General features: G+C 42.6%; 1 protein-coding gene across 3 annotated transcripts in view; it reads right to left on the reverse strand.

The window, feature by feature from the left end:
- Window positions 1-16,287, reverse strand: part of KATNIP (katanin interacting protein) — a 132,998-nt gene that overhangs the window by 60,516 nt on the left and 56,195 nt on the right. For all 3 annotated transcript variants that reach the window (XM_075286009.1, XM_075286008.1, XM_075286010.1), the window contains 3 exons: window positions 11,624-12,575; window positions 8,189-8,899; window positions 5,774-5,982 (listed from right to left, as the gene is read on the reverse strand). In XM_075286009.1, coding sequence (XP_075142110.1) covers window positions 5,774-5,982; window positions 8,189-8,899; window positions 11,624-12,575 — 1,872 coding nt within the window. The remainder of the gene's footprint in view (window positions 1-5,773; window positions 5,983-8,188; window positions 8,900-11,623; window positions 12,576-16,287) is intronic.

Genomic DNA, 16,287 nt, shown 5'->3' on the forward strand with positions numbered 1-16,287 from the left:
AGCTCCAGAGCGTCCTAGATACACTCACCGGCCACTTTATTAGGTACACCTGTCCAACTGCTCGTTAACACTTAATTTCTAATCAGCCAATCACATGGCGGCAACTCAGTGCATTTAGGCATGTAGACATGGTCAAGACAATCTCCTGCAGTTCAAACCAAGCATCAGTATGGGGAAGAAAGGTGATTTGAGTGCCTTTGAACGTGGCATGGTTGTTGGTGCCAGAAGGGCTGGTCTGAGTATTTCAGAAACTGCTGATCTACTGGGATTTTCACGCACAACCATCTCTAGGGTTTACAGAGAATGGTCCGAAAAAGAAAAAACATCCAGTGAGCGGCAGTTCTGTGGGCGGAAATGCGTTGTTGATGCCAGAGGTCAGAGGAGAATGGCCAGACTGGTTTGTGCTGATAGAAAGGCAACAGTGACTCAAATAGCCACCCGTTACAACCAAGGTAGCCAGAAGAGCATCTCTGAACGCACAGTACGTCGAACTTTGAGGCAGATGGGCTACAGCAGCAGAAACCCATACCGGGTGCCACTCCTTTCAGCTAAGAACAGGAAACTGAGGCTACAATTTGCACAAGCTCATCGAAATTGGACAACTGAAGATTGGAAAAACGTTGCCTGGTCTGATGAGTCTCGATTTCTGCTGCGACATTCGGATGGTAGGGTCAGAATTTGGCGTCAACAACATGAAAGCATGGATCCATCCTGCCTTGTATCAATGGTTCAGGCTGGTGGTGGTGGTGTCATGGTGTGGGGAATATTTTCTTGGCACTCTTTGGGCCCCTTGGTACCAATTGAGCATCGTTGCAACGCCAAAGCCTACCTGAGTATTGTTGCTGACCATGTCCATCCCTTTATGACCACAATGTACCCAACATCTGATGGCTACTTTCAGCAGGATAATGTGCCATGTCATAAAGCTGGAATCATCTCAGACTGGTTTCTTGAACATGACAATGAGTTCACTGTACTCCAATGGCCTCCACAGTCACCAGATCTCAATCCAATAGAGCATCTTTGGGATGTGGTGGAACGGGAGATTCGCATCATGGATGTGCAGCCGACAAATCTGCGGCAACTGTGTGATGCCATCATGTCAATATGGACCAAAATCTCTGAGGAATGCTTCCAGCACCTTGTTGAATCTATGCCACGAAGAATTGAGGCAGTTCTGAAGGCAAAAGGGGGTCCAACCCGTTACTAGCATGGTGTACCTAATAAAGTGGCCGGTGAGTGTAAATACAGATGGCCAACAAGTTATGCTTTAGGCCGGGTTCACATCTGCGTTAGGGCCCCATGTGGACTCCCTGAACGGAGTACCAAACGCTTTGACAAGCGGTGAGCTTATGAAAGCACACGGACCCCATAGACTATAATGGGGTCTGTGTGTTTTCCGTGCGGTCTCCGAATGAGTCATGCAGAGAGGAAAGTATTTCATGAAGTACTTTTCTCTACCAATGACTCATGCCGACAGCGCTCGGAAAACACATGGACCCATTATTATCTATGGGGTCCATGTGCTTTCATAAGGTCACCACCTGTCAATGCGTTCGGTATTCAGTTCGGGTGGGGGGGAGGGTCCCCATGTGGACTCCCCAAATGTAATACCGAATGCAGATGTGAACCAGGTCTTAAATGTATGACTATACAGGGGATTTGCGGCTGAGTATGAACAAAAATGGAGCTACAGTCATTAAAAAGACCTATAAAGAAGTTATCCAGCAAAGATCTGTCCAGGACTGTGGAGTTGGTAGGTCAAACCACTGACTTGGATCCCTCTATTTTTCCACAACCCGACTCCTTCATAAATAGCTGACAGCCAGTCAAAAGCAATAAAAATCCTCTAATTCATTAAAGTTAGTGATCAAATTCCTATGAAATTAAGTGTATAAGAAACTATGTATCTAATTAACTATACAATACAAATAATTACATAAAATAACTAAAACCAATCATTTAATATTGAAGCCGGAGTCTGAGTCGGAAACTTGTTTCCTACTCCGAGTCTACTTGAGTGAATGCCAAGAATGTGACACTCAGATTGAGGTAAAGGGTGGCTATGCTGACGAAAATATAACATTGTTTAGATGTATATAATATTGTGCGGCCGCCGTATAATTAGATAAAAGAGTAAGATAACATTTGTTGGTGGCTGCGCCTAAACCCTGGACTGGGGTTAAATCTATTGAGCTTCTGTACTTTGCTGCAAATCAAAAATCATTGGGAAATTGCAAATGCAGATTTTTACTACATTATTTAAAATGTGTCTTGAGATACAGCTGCTTCTTTCACCCTGACTACATCTGAAACAAAAAGACAGCTGGCAAGCCCTGATACAACCGCACAACTATATGAGGGTCATTTGCATATCAAAAAGATGAACAACTTGGCAAGCGCCTACCATAATATCTGAAGGTTTGACTTGTGATCATGCTGTAAAAACCTCATTGAGGGGAAAAAATAATAAAATTAAATGGGCAAACTACTTCAGATACAGATCATGTGAAAGGGCAATAACCTTGTTTTAGAGGCTTTGGATTTATTAAGAATATGAGCAATTACTGGGTAAAAAACATATTTTAAAGCCCAAAATGTAACTATGAAAAGAAGAGAACACGGACTGCTAAGGGACGATTCACATCTGTGTTCGGGGATTTCGTTCCCTTTTCAGCATGAAAAATACGGAGAGAAAATCCTGCAAGCAGCACTTTTCTCTCCGCGTTTTTCGTGCGGAAACCAAGCGGTAAACAGACGGATTTCATTATAGTCTATGGGGCCCGCGGGTTTCCTTAGGTAACTGCTTTTTTATGCGGATTAGGTTTCCGTTCAGGGGACCCCCTGAATGGAAACCCATGCGCAGATGTGAACTCAAGCACCCTACAAAGCTATGCCCTTCCCAACCACCATGCAACATAGTATTCAATCCTTCCAATACCTAACAAGATGGTGACTATCTTACACCAGAGCTGTAGACCTCTATATGAAACAGCTTCATCTCTTGTGGGGTATAAGAAATTATAATACAATGTAAAGTATTGAGGAGCTCTGCATTCAATATAGCAGGGAGAGTAACATGCCACAGTCACCACTAGAGGGAGCCCACGCCAAATGATATAGTAAGATGCCACTGGTCGCAGCAGGAGTATAGCGAGCCTAGTCCATATTAGACAGTAAGGTGTATCCGGCTACAGTGACCACTAGAGAGGGCCTAACTAAACACAAGTTGCAGCCCCTGCCTATGGTTATTACCCGGACTTTCCTTCCATCCCCTTTTAAGATATGGAATTCATTTTTTGCTTTTGGTTGTTCTGGAAAATACGTGTGTCTCTAAGAAACCAGCATTCTTGGCACTTGCGCAAGGAGATCTTCAGTCTGCCAGCAGCTGAGCCTTTCAATGTGAACTCTGCACCTGATCATCATCAGCAAGGCCATGAAAAACAAAGCGGCGTAAATATATGCAATGCAACATGGCTAATGGCTGCTCAGGAGGGCTTTTCACACAGCTGTAGGACAGCAAGATGGAGCGGCTTCATATCTTCTTCCTGCAGATTATACTGGTTGATGGGATCTATTCAGTAATGGGTTAATCACTTATGGAACATTGCTGTCATTTCTTAACACACATTGCAATGTGGGAAATGTTCTCCGTATGACAGTCTGTAGTTCAAGACAATTCGGGTAATTACTTTGCACATAGCGGGCATTGGAAGAACATGAGCATTCAACCAACTTGATATTCAATAGGATGCAGAAACAGAAACATGAAAATCCTGATAGGACTCCTAGGAGAGACAAAGAGAGTCCTGATTCCTAGCCAACACACAATGATGGACAGTCTTCTGTGTATATATTGTTACAGATCTGTCAGAGGAATCAGGACTCTCACGGTCTCTCCTAGGAGTCCTGTTAGATTTATTTTCCTGCTTTTAGCTCAGAAATCTTGCTCCAAATCATATAAAGCTAGCGGATCCACCTCAGGATTAATGCTGGGAAGACCAAGTAGGTGGTGGTGGACTTTAGTAAACGGAGAGGTGCTCCGACCCCGGTGGAGAACCAAGGGACGGGCATTGAGATAGTCAGGACCTATAAGTATCTGGGTGTGTTCCTCGATAATAAGCTGGACTGGGCTGATCACCTGGAGGCGCTGCACAGAAAGGGCCACAGCAGACTCTACCTGCTCAGGAGGCTGAGGGCCTTTGAGGGCCAGGGGACACTTCTTAGGGCCTTTTTCAACTCTGTGGTTGCTTCAGCCATCTTTTTTGGTGTGGCCTGCTGGGGGAGCAGTATATCAACCAGGGACAGAAATAGACTTGACAGGCTGATCAGAAGGGCCAGCTCTGTCCTGGGGAGCCCCCTGGACCCAGTACAGGTGGTGGGTGACAGAAGGATACTGTCTGTGGTGACCTCCATGCGGGAGAACAAATCCCACCCCATGTATGGGACCTTAACGACATTTGGCAGCACTGTAAGTGACCGACTGCTTCACCCCACGTGTGAGAAGGAGCTATCGCAAGTCCTTCCTTCCAACCGCGATCAGGCTACGACCAAGTGAAGATCACTCCGCACAGAGAACTAAATGATTCTGAAGTCTTCCTTTTTTCTTGTCTTCCTTAGCTGCTATGGATTCCTAGTATGTTTTTTTCCTCAGCTTATGTGTATCTACTTTTGTAATACATTACTGTGTATTATCCTGTATCTGTATTACTATGCTGCTGTAACATAATGAAATTTCCCCCACTGTGGGACTACTAAAGGATTATCTTATTTTATCTTATATCACAGAGCTCAGTTTCTGTCCATCCACCATATACTGTTCTAAGAACACACAACAGAAAGCTATCTTGCGAAATAAGGGTATGTTCACACAGAGTTTTTTGCAGGCAGATTTTGACGCGGAATCCGCCTCAAGATTTGCCTACAAAGCTGGACATGCCGGACATAGCAAAATGCCCTATCTTCACGTGGATTACGTGGCTGGCGTCCATGGCTCGAGACTCCCTCCTGATTGAGCTCATTCATCCGGACCTAATCAGGAGAAGGATGCCGCGCGGCTTGCTGCACGATAAAGCCACATGGCGGAAACCTTTTCCGACGCGTAAACTTATCTTAAACATGGTAAAATAATTAAAATAATGGTCGCCCAATACATTTTGCAGCGGACAATCGTGATGGTTGGCGTGCACGACCAGCTCAGGACAACAATAATGTTTTGTACAATTTGTGCTGATTTCTGTATTTGTGTCCCTTGGTCATGCAATGTACACAACTGAATAATCTGCTGGTGCTTTACAATTGCAGGATCATAATAATAAAGTTGATCTAGGTCTGAGGCCATAATGTATATGCATAAAGCCACAGTCGTTTTATTAGAAATCCATTTACATACGAATATGGTAAAGTCAAAATGTGCCTTTTTATATAGAGTGATTCAGTATTTGAAAAATAAAATCTTGGCTTTTATATAATGGAAATCATCTTGTTTACTAGTCTAAGGAAATAACATCTGAAAAAGTCGCATTAAAAGAACGTAGGTCTCTATGTCTCAGATTCAGGCGAGATTTTATCCACAGTCTGAGAGGTTTACGTGCCGTAGTCTTGCACTACTATAAGTAGTTATTCGGAGCATTAGTTTGATGTGTGTCACAGACATGGGGGCGGCAATTGTAAGCACAATATTATTTACTAGTTCAGCTCCTCGGTCTCTCCAAGCACTTTCAGTTCTCATCACGTTTTATACGGCAGAAAACTATTTGTGTTATATCATTACCTGCAATTTCTCACTGGAGCCGGCTTGGGTAAAAGGTCTTTCCTCCCCGCCACTGTCAGCTGTCCTTGGGCGCGTTTTGACGATTTCTTCATCCATCTGAAGATCTGTGCTCTCGAACTCCTCATCAAATGTTTCATCATAAACAGACATAGCCTGCAGTATGTCATCGTCTGTCGTGAACAAAATTGTATCCCCAAACTGTTCTGCAGCTAAAAATGAATAAAAAAATAATGTAAAATTATAACTATGGAGGTGTATAGTCATGTGGCATCAGTTTCATTATGGGGAGGGGGCATATTATATATGGTTAGACTGGTGGGGGTTCTGTACTTGCACAAAAAAATTCTTCAACTCAGCTGTTTCCATAAATCCCATTGAATGGGAAGAAGTGGCAGCAGGGTGGACAAATTCCCCCCCCCCACATCGCGCAGACTGGAAAATGGTGACGGATTGGGGTCTCCATCTATCCATTCGCTGAAGACTAGAGATGAGCGAGTACTGTTCGGATCAGCCGATCCGAACAGCACGCTCGCATAGAAATGAATGGACGTAGCCGGTACGCGGGGAGTTAAGCGGCCGGCCGCCGTCAAAGCGGAAGTACCAGGTGCATCCATTCATTTCTATGGGGCGTGCTGTTCGGATCGGCTGATCCCAACAGTACTCGCTCATCTCTACTGAAGACCCTTTGCTAATCCAACATTCTGTCGCCTATTTAGCATAAGTGATAAAGGTTTTTAATAAAGTATCAATTTAAATGCCAAACTCAGCTCTGCTACTCCATAGTTTACACGTCTAAAGTGAAGCTTTACCTACGAATAGCAGTAAATACACCATATAGGAAGAATAAAATATCTAGATTCCAGCATCTTGGTTATTTTTCTTCATAACATTTATTGCGATTTTAATTATTCATAGTATCTTTTTGGATGGTTTAGTGTAAAATAAATTCTGCGACATACTGTAGCTATTTAGTATCTAGCTGTCGCTTCAAAATAAATTTTAATTTAATTTAAGCCATTCAATTTTCGTGTTCAACTCCCCACTTTCCAAACCCCATAACTATTACTTAATGTTTGCGGGACAAATTGTACCTTGTAATGGTATCATTTAATATTCTGTACAATGTACTGGGAAACTGGAAAAAAAATCAGAATAGGGTGGAATCGGAGAAAAACTGCGTTTGCGCCACTTTCTCATGGGCTTTTTTTTTTTTTATGACGTTCACTGTGCAGCCAAAATGACAGGTCATTTGTCATTAATTTTATTTTTTTTACATTTCAACCTCTGAAAAAAAAAAAAATCCAAAACCTTGCAAAAACAAAGCAATTCGGGGTAACACGGTGGCTCAGTGGTTATCACTACAGCCTTGCAGCGCTGGAGTCCTGGGTTCGAATCCCGCCAGGAACAACATCTGCAAGGAGTTTGTATGTTCTCCCCGTGTTTGTGTGGATTTCCTCCCATTCTACAAAGACATACTGATAGGGGAAAAAAATGTACAGTGTGATCCCTATATGGGGCTCACAATCTACATTAAAAAAAAAACAACAAAAAAAAAAAAATTCTTGGAGTTGCCATATCCTTACACCTGTAACAATTTCTTTTTTTTCCATGGACAGTGATCCATAACATGTCTTTTTTTGAGGGCCAGATGTAGTTTTTAGTTATATTTTGTGGAATTTCTGATATTTTGATCCCTTTTTTCCCTCATTTTTATAGGAGGCAAAAGCGTGAAAAAACAGCAGATTTTTTTTCCCCCACCATGGGAAAAAAAGTTATACATATACATACATGGATGTATATTATGTTTATTTATATTTTAAAAACTAAAATATTTTTCAAAAATCTACTGGCGGTCACATTAACAAGACGGCTCCTGCGATCTCGCCACTCCAGAGCTATGCTTCCCCAATAAAGGTAGGGACCAGTGGGATTGGAGGGGGGCTTACTTTGGGGGGCTACATTGTAGTTCACTCTGTATAATACCACAGAGAACCGGTAGAGCAGCCACCATCTTTAAAGACCCAACATTCGCCGTAATAATATGACAGATGTCGGAAAGGGGTTAAAAGGGGAGATAAGAAAACATGACTGATTTTTCTTCTCAGGAAGTGACTCACATCTGTTGGTCACATGGCCATGATGAAGCCCGGTCCTATTCATTATGGGTAAATCAATGTCATAAAGAGAGATACCCCATAGTCAGAACACAGGAGCGTCATCTGTTCCGGCAGACTGAGGCCTGATTCACATCTGCTCATGGGTTTCCGGTTGAGGGTCCCCAAACTCAGATGTTGCCCTTTGTCACATTTAAACCCAGGACCCCAATGACATTTTTCTCAGAATATTAGATAATTTAAACAATACAAAAAGAAAATATAAGCTAAATATAAGAGGAAGATGAATATAAATACATACATCCGGAAAGTGTACCAGACGCTTTGGCAATTTCTCCTTTAAAAATGACATTCTGATCCAAAAGAATTTCAATGTCCTTCACACCGCGGAATGAATGAATTCTTGATTTGTTATAATTCCAAATTCTGATCATCGCCACTTTACAGGGAGATGTAAAGTCTAAGTAAATGAAGTGTAACTTTCCAGAAGTGAACGGTGCGAGCCAAACATGCATGTCATCCTGAGTCTTGTTAACCCCATCAATGAGATTTGTTACTAGTCTAGGGTCTTTGCCATACGCTGGTAAGATATTAATATTTGGGGGTTCTGCGTCGATCTTTGCGATCTGCACAGGGCTGCCAGTGGATGAAAAGATTTCTATCCCATTAAGCCCAACATAATGTCTGTCACCCCAAGTGGAAGTAATTTTGATACACAAATGTTGACCATATGGCAAAACTGGTATCTCAAAGTCATTGCCATCATTTTCTACCATGTTGGAATCGGCTATCTTAGGCACTTCATGCACATATTCCTTTTTAAGTGTTATATTCGACTTTCCAATCTTTTGTTGATGGACAAATTCATCCAAAATATCTCCTTCAAAATTCATATTAGAGATCCGTCCCCGGTGAGACTGGTTAAATGTTAGTAAAGACGTCCATGACTCCATCAAGTTATTGTCCTGATCGCTGCTCCACCTTTGCCTGGTCTTAGCATTTCCTTGGCCACCTAAAAATAAAAGTTGTGGTTAAAAAACATAATTCTCTTATTTGTTCTTCAATCCAAAAATGGTACACATGAATATGCCATGAAATGAGGAGTACTGTCCTCGGATACATATGAAGCTGGGGAGAAGAGTCTGGAACTTCAATACTTAATACATTTACTAAATATTGCAAAAATGGACAATGCTGATATTAGTTGGTTGGAACCCTAAACCACTGCATGGCAATATGTTGTTGACCTGGTGGCCTCAAACCTGTGACAGGTTCCCAGTTGTTACAAAGTGACAAATGTGATTATGGTGATACAAAATATATACAGCATTTGTTATTAGGGTTGAGTGATCGGGATCGGAAATGCTCGGATTCCGATCGGCGATCGAGTAAATTTCACAATCGCAATCGGAATTCCGATCCCGATCTTTTTGGGCGGGATCGAGATCGGAAGTTATTTCCCACAATGCTTGGCTACTGGCCAATCAATGTGGGAAAAGCTTAACACCCATAGGAATGAATGTGTGCTGCGCTGCTGTGACGATGACGAGGCAAATTCGCGAGTAGCTAGATATTTCTGTACATTGACTTGTCTATCTACTAGACAAGTCAATGTACAGTAGAATCTATCTACTCGCGAACTTCACTCAACTTATCTGCACAGAAGGGCTTCTGCTGCCTTCTTCTGGTCCGGTCCTCTCGCCTTCAGAGCGCCCTACGTCCCCCGCCTCTCTAGAATAGTATTATAGAGATGCTGGGAGAAGGCGGGGCTTGTGACTTAGGAGAGTGTGGGCGGGTACTGGGAGGGGAGACGTGAGTGATGCACTCATGTCTCCCCACCCTTACTCTCCTAAGCCACAACAAGCCCCGCCTACTCCCATCATCTCTAACACTAGCCTAGGGAGGTGGTGGCGCTCTGAAGGCCTGTGAAGGAGAGACCAAGAAGAACTGGGAGCGGCAGCAGATCTGTGCAGGTAAGCGGACACCAGGGGGGATTTTTTCTTAATCACTACACAGCGTGGAGTCCAAAAATTGAAACAATTGAAACAATTTTTGGACTACATGCTGTGTAGTGAATAGGATTGTTTTTAAAATCCGATCTTCGATTATTTAAAAAAATCCCATTGACTTGCATTGGGATCGGGTTCGAATGGAAAATGATCGGAAATCGGATTTTAAAAACGATCCTGAAATTTCAAGATCGGCTCAACCCTATTTGTTATATTTCCCCATCCATGAGGCTGCGTGAGGGCTTGTTTTCGTGGAGCAAAGAATAGGCCTTATATGTCTACATAATGCCTTCAGCTTGGCAGCCAGCAGTATAGGATCTCTACGGAGCTTGTCCCTGGCACTGAAGACAGTTTTCTACCATCCACACATCAGGACACTTTCAAGCTTCATGCAGAGGAAAGCACAGACATGGGTTGGTCTGTACTGAATCTTATTGCCACAACTAGCTAATGCAATGTTCTGGATTATAATAATTTTTGTTATAAAACTGGTGGTATGCTTTGAAATCATTTTTTTGTTCACGTTTCTAAAAACATAAGTTTTTTTTTGCCCATAAGGGGAATTTCAGCATGAGATTGCTTGATTTCTTGTACAATACACTGCTATATTTATACTTGCAGTGTATTGTGCTTGTACCATCATAGAAGTAATAAGATGGCAGACTCAGGATCTTTCACCACCTCAAATAGTTAATAGCTGTAGTCTCACTGATTCTGGCACAGTTGGACTTTCTTCTCTATCCCCCACAGTTCCTGAGCAATCGATGCTGTTAGTAATGCCCGATATGCTGTTTAGTCTCTATACAAAACTACCTGCACTTATTGCTCGGAAACAGTGGGGGCTAGAGAAAAAAATAAAATGTGCTGAAATCAATGGAGCGGAGCCTATTAACGAATATTAAGAAGTAGAGGTGGTGAAGGGCCCTCTTTAATCCCCTGGCTGCCATGACAACTCTTAGTCACTTTGTGACCGGACTGCAGAGGCGGCAATTGCTGGTCAGATGAATTTCCCTGCCTCTGTCTAACTGCTCAGATCACTGTCCACACACATCTGAGGGGTTAAGGGTAAGTTCACACAGAGTTTTTTGGTAAGGATTTTGAGGCCGTATCCACCTCAAAATCCTGATCAAAAAGATGGCTCCCATTGAAATCAAAGGGAGTCGCTCAGGAGCTTTTTCCAGGAGCCGTTTCTTCTGGTTCCCTGGAAAAAGAAGCGAGTCGCTCAATCTTCAGGTCGAGTCACCTCGCGATTCGGACTGAAGATACACCCTCCTCCCGACAAGGCCCATTCGTTGGGCCTAATCCGGAGCGGAGTGTGCGGCTGGATGCAGTGCACCAGCTTTCAGTCGCGGCCACCCGTCTTTTGGACTGGAACCTGAGGCCGCTTCAGGTTCCGGTCCAAAAAACCCTGTCTGAACTTACCCTAAACAACCTTGATTAGGGTCTTCTCAAATCCGAGCTGTTTCAGGTGGGTGTCACCTATATATAACAGTCAGTACCTGCTCATCATGAAGTTTGATCCATATGATTACAGTGCACGTCGGGCATGTGTACATCACATGTTGCTATGGACACCTGATTGGCCCCTTTATATTCAAAGGGGTCTCTTGGGATCCATTGCTGTCTGTTATTGTCCATTGTTTTCCCAATCTTCTGGTCCAGTGAAGGATTAGAAGAACAGAATGGACAAAGATGTAAATGCAGCATAAACAGTTGTTATTACTTACTTGTCAATGGAAGGCCCAGATCTCGAAATTTTTCACTTTCCAGCTCTCTATCTTTGGATTTTATTGCTTCCCGTCTTCCACTGATTGGATGTTTTTGATCCGAAATAATCTTCATGCCAAAGCTTTCAAAATCACAGTCTTTACTTTTCAATACCGCTGAAGGATCTGACTTGCTGTCATATCTGTCTAGGTGTTTGGAGCCTATACTAGGATTCCTAAGAAATTCGTCAATGAACTGGTCACTGCCAATGTTATTTTCTTTTCTAAGAGAGTCTTTAGTCATTGAGTGATTTAAAATGTATTGGGGTTTTTCGGAATCTTGGTCATAATTCTTCTGAAGGTTGGATGCAGATATTAACCATTGAGGAGTTTTACTTGCTGAATTACTGAGCTTTCTCCCAGTAAGCTTCTCCAGCTGCTCTTTTATTGTTAGATCATCAGGATCTGATGGAGAATGAGAACGTTCAATACATATGTTGCTTTCTGCGCATGCAAGTTGTGTAGAGGCAACAGGCAATTGAAGAAGTTCATTACTAGACCTATTTTCATCACTGCAGGGGTCAAATTCTTTCCTCCAAATGTTTCCATCTTCTCTCTCTCTCTGAGATATAGCAGATTTGTTTGGTACCATATTGTTTAAATCGTCAACAAAATTGCATTTCTTCAATTTGGAAGAAATGTCCGAGTTAGAATCCTCAGGTAATTCAGATAACCTGGATTGTGACAATCTTTGATCATATGTTTTCTTATTGCTGCAATCGCCAAGTTCATCTCTTTCATCCTTTGAGGGGCTGACAGGAGGTGGAGTGGCTGTCTTCATCTGGCCGTTTAGTAAGTCAATGGTGTTACTATAGTCAAACACTTGGTTGCCACATCCTTTCTCTAGAATACCATCAAACACCAAGGTTTCATTTTTATAGATCTTCACATGCTTTGCACCAATGTCCAGATCCTGAAAAAAAACATAAAATGATCTTTGTTTTAATACTAATCCGTAACAATTTGTTACCGTATATACTCGAATATAAGCCGAATTTTTCAGCACAGTGCTGAAAAAGCCCTCCTCGGTTTATTTTATCTTTTTTTTGAGGATGGGGGGGGGGGGGGGGGGGTTGTCTATGACCAGCCACAATAGTAATGTACTACTGCACCCAAAAACTCCAACCATTTTAATTTTTGAAATTTTCCAGTAGCTGCTGCATTTCCCCCCTAGGCTTATACTCGAGTCAATAAGTTTTCCCAGTTTTTTGTGGTAAGATTAGGGGCCTCGGCTTATATTCGGGTCGGCTTGTACTCGAGTATATACGGTAGTTATTCATCTATGTTAGCAAACTAAACAAATATCACAATATCCAAAGCCTAATTTTTTAAAAGTGAGTATTTTCTAAATACTAAAATAACAAGAGAGAAATCTCAATTAAAGAGGACCTTTCGCACATGCGGTGTAATACACCGCTAGAAAGCCGACAGTGAATTCAGCGCACTATCGGCTTTCCCGTTCCGTGCCCCCGGTGAAGAGCTATCGGTGCCAGTACCATAGCTCTTCAGTGTCAGAAGGGCGTTTCTGAGTGTCTATCAGGAATGCCCTTCTTCACAGTAGCGCCTATTGCACTGTACTGTGAGAGGGGGCGTTCCTTACCGTTCAGCGATGACGCTGAGCAGTGAGGAACGCCCGCCCCAGTACTCGTCTGTGGACAAGTACTATCAGGAGGGGAGGGGGGCGTTCCTCACCCCTCAGCGTCATCGCTGAGAATTTACCATGTAATCCCAGTCTCTTCATGTAATCTAACCCTGTCTGGGATTACATGAAGAGACAGAAGGAATACAGCAAGCCTACATCCACAGAAGATCTGCGCTTAGTTCTCCAAAGAGTCTGAAGAATTATTTAATTCCATGAACAATAATTCTCTGGTGACCAGTAGTAGCCACAACGCTTGGGCTCAGGAGTAGAGTGACACTAGTGGGATTACACATTTTGTGTGTAAACCTGGCACTATACCAGTAGTCAACCCTAATTGTTGTGGAGAACTCTCTCACAAGTGCAATCTTGTACAGATAGTTCTCTTAAAGAGGACCTTTCATGTCTTCAGGCTCCTGCGATTTTATATACCGTCAGAGAGTCGACAGTGCACTGAATTCAGCGCACTGTCTGCTTTCCCGTTATGTGCCCCAGAAGAAGTCTGCCCGTAGCATTATACTGTCAGAGAGGGCGGTCCTTACCTCCCAGCCATGACGCTGAGCGGTAAGGAACGCCCCCCCCTCCTGACAGTACTTGTCCATAGGCTAATACTTGGGGGGGGCTCTCCTCACCTCTCAGCGTCATGGCTGGGAGGTAAGGAATACCTCCTCTGACAGTATAGCGCTACGGACAGACTGTCAGGAGGGGCGTTCATAGCTAGACTGTCAGGAACGCCCTTCTGACAGTGAAGAGTTATTGGTAAATGCGCCAATATCTCTTCTCGTGCGACACATAACGGGACATCTGAAAGTATGCTGAATTCAGCGCATCGGCTTTCTAATGGTATATAAAACCACAGATGTCCGAGGACATGAAAGGTCCTCTTTAAGGTCAATGTCCTATTCTTATGGGGGGTGTCTGTTTTCTATTGCAGTAGTGATTCTTTTGGGTGTGTGAGCTTTCCTTGATGAAGGGGTCTACTGTATCGGTCCTGCGGTATTCTATTTCATTTTTTACATGTACAGGTGCCTGGACATTTTTTCTATAAACTGCAACTACGGCTTATTTTTGGAGTAGGGCTCATATTTCAAACATACTTCAGAAATGCTGCTGGGGCTTATTTTCGTGGTAGGTCTAATTTTTGGGGAACCAGGGTAGGTCATAATTGCTCCGCCATACTGTTAGTCTATGCTTAAAGGGGTTGTCCCATCACAAGGATCCTATCTATACTGCTAGTTTATGTGGCTTTTAGACTTTTCCTAAATGCATTGCTTTATCAAAACTGCTTTGTTTGGCCGCTATCTTAATTTATTCACTTCATTGTTTACACTCCGTTTCAATGGCGCTTGGGATTATCTGCTCATTTGTCATGTGATGTAGCTGCCTGCTCTCAGGGGGGATGGAGGGAGAGGCTGGGAGCAGCTAGTGGCTGTTTGTGTCTGATAAGTAGCGGAGCTTCTCAGAGAGCTCAGGGATTTCTGAGCTCTTATCAATCGGTTTAATTGAATTTGGCTGATAAGGGCTGAGATAGGGAGTCCGTTACCTTTGTATGTAATGCAAACTGACTCAAATCCAGCTCTGCTACATCAGCTTCACACTGTGGTAATTCATTTACAACCAATCCTGTGCAAGTGAAACCCCGCCCACCTATGTGCCGAGAAAAGCAGGAAGTGAAGAGAGCACAACAGCCTGCAGGTTAGTGAACAAGCGTCATGGGAATACCCCTTTAAGATGGGACAACAACTTATGATCACTGGTTGCCTGACCCCAGTGCCCTAAACAAAAAATAGAGAATAAATGACTTTGCTACTATAGGCCAATAGTATATAGACCTGGTAAAACCAGTCATTTATAACTATTTTACTTAAGAAATATTCCACACATTTGAAAAGTTGTTCTAATATCCTACCTTAGCGAAATGCAATAAATTGGGCCCGATTGTTAATTTTAGGAGTCAAAGTTATGTAAAGCAAGATAAAATTGCGCATGTAAGAGATTGCTAGATAAAAAGACTCTTTTAAGCTTTTCATATATTCCTACTGCTTATCTTTGTGATGTGGAACATCTAAATACCTAAGTCAAGATTAGTAGAAGAATTCAAGATAAATCTGCAATAATAAATCCACAAAATGAAAGACAGTGTGTAGCATTATCTTAAATCTTCCTTTTAATAAGCTCCAATGAAAGAAGGGAAAGAAAAAAAAATCAGTCGGATAAGTGAACTCTTGTTCCTTCCGAAATACATACATTTACATAATACATTTCTTTCTGAATTTAGACTAAAGGAAAAACCTAATTGTATTTTCAATATGAAATATTAGGATAAAGCTACACAAGAAAGCAACATAAAATGTCAGGGCTGATATCCACTCCGAAATATACAGTGTTAGCTACTAATGCATCACCAAGACACAAGGGGATTCTTGTTGTATAGTTTAGTATAAAGACGCCGACACAAGGTAATGATGCATTCTCAGAAGGTAGGGCTTTAAGAAAGTTCTCATTATGTCTCGATCTATCTTGGTATACAGCTCTTATCACTCTGCTATCAGCTCTTTATCAAAAACAAGGAACAAAGAAGAATGAAACTGAGCATTCATAGGATATAAGGGCCAAAACATCCATAGTAACTTTAGAATATGTCAGTCAGTCTCCTCAGGGAGACGTCTCCTCTAGGACACTACCTCACAGTGTACAGGGACTTATTAGACCATGTATTCTGGAAAAAGACTATGCAAATCGGAATGGGAACTTGTTCTAGTGCCACCTTTTGGAAGGTAGATCCCTATAGACCAATGCCTGGCTTTACAGAAACCTAGTGACATAATCTGGGAAATTCAAGACAGAATGTCTCCTCTAAAACGACAGCTGTGTTGAGTTTATTGCCTCTCATAGGTGAGAGGTCATAGACGTAGGTCACCAGGGCTGCAATGTCTCCTTTAAGGCGTTGTTGGGTCTATGAGGCCACCTTATGGTGTACAAGGAC

Source organism: Leptodactylus fuscus, chromosome 8 (assembly GCF_031893055.1).
Source record: "Leptodactylus fuscus isolate aLepFus1 chromosome 8, aLepFus1.hap2, whole genome shotgun sequence".
NCBI lineage: Eukaryota > Metazoa > Chordata > Amphibia > Anura > Leptodactylidae > Leptodactylus > Leptodactylus fuscus.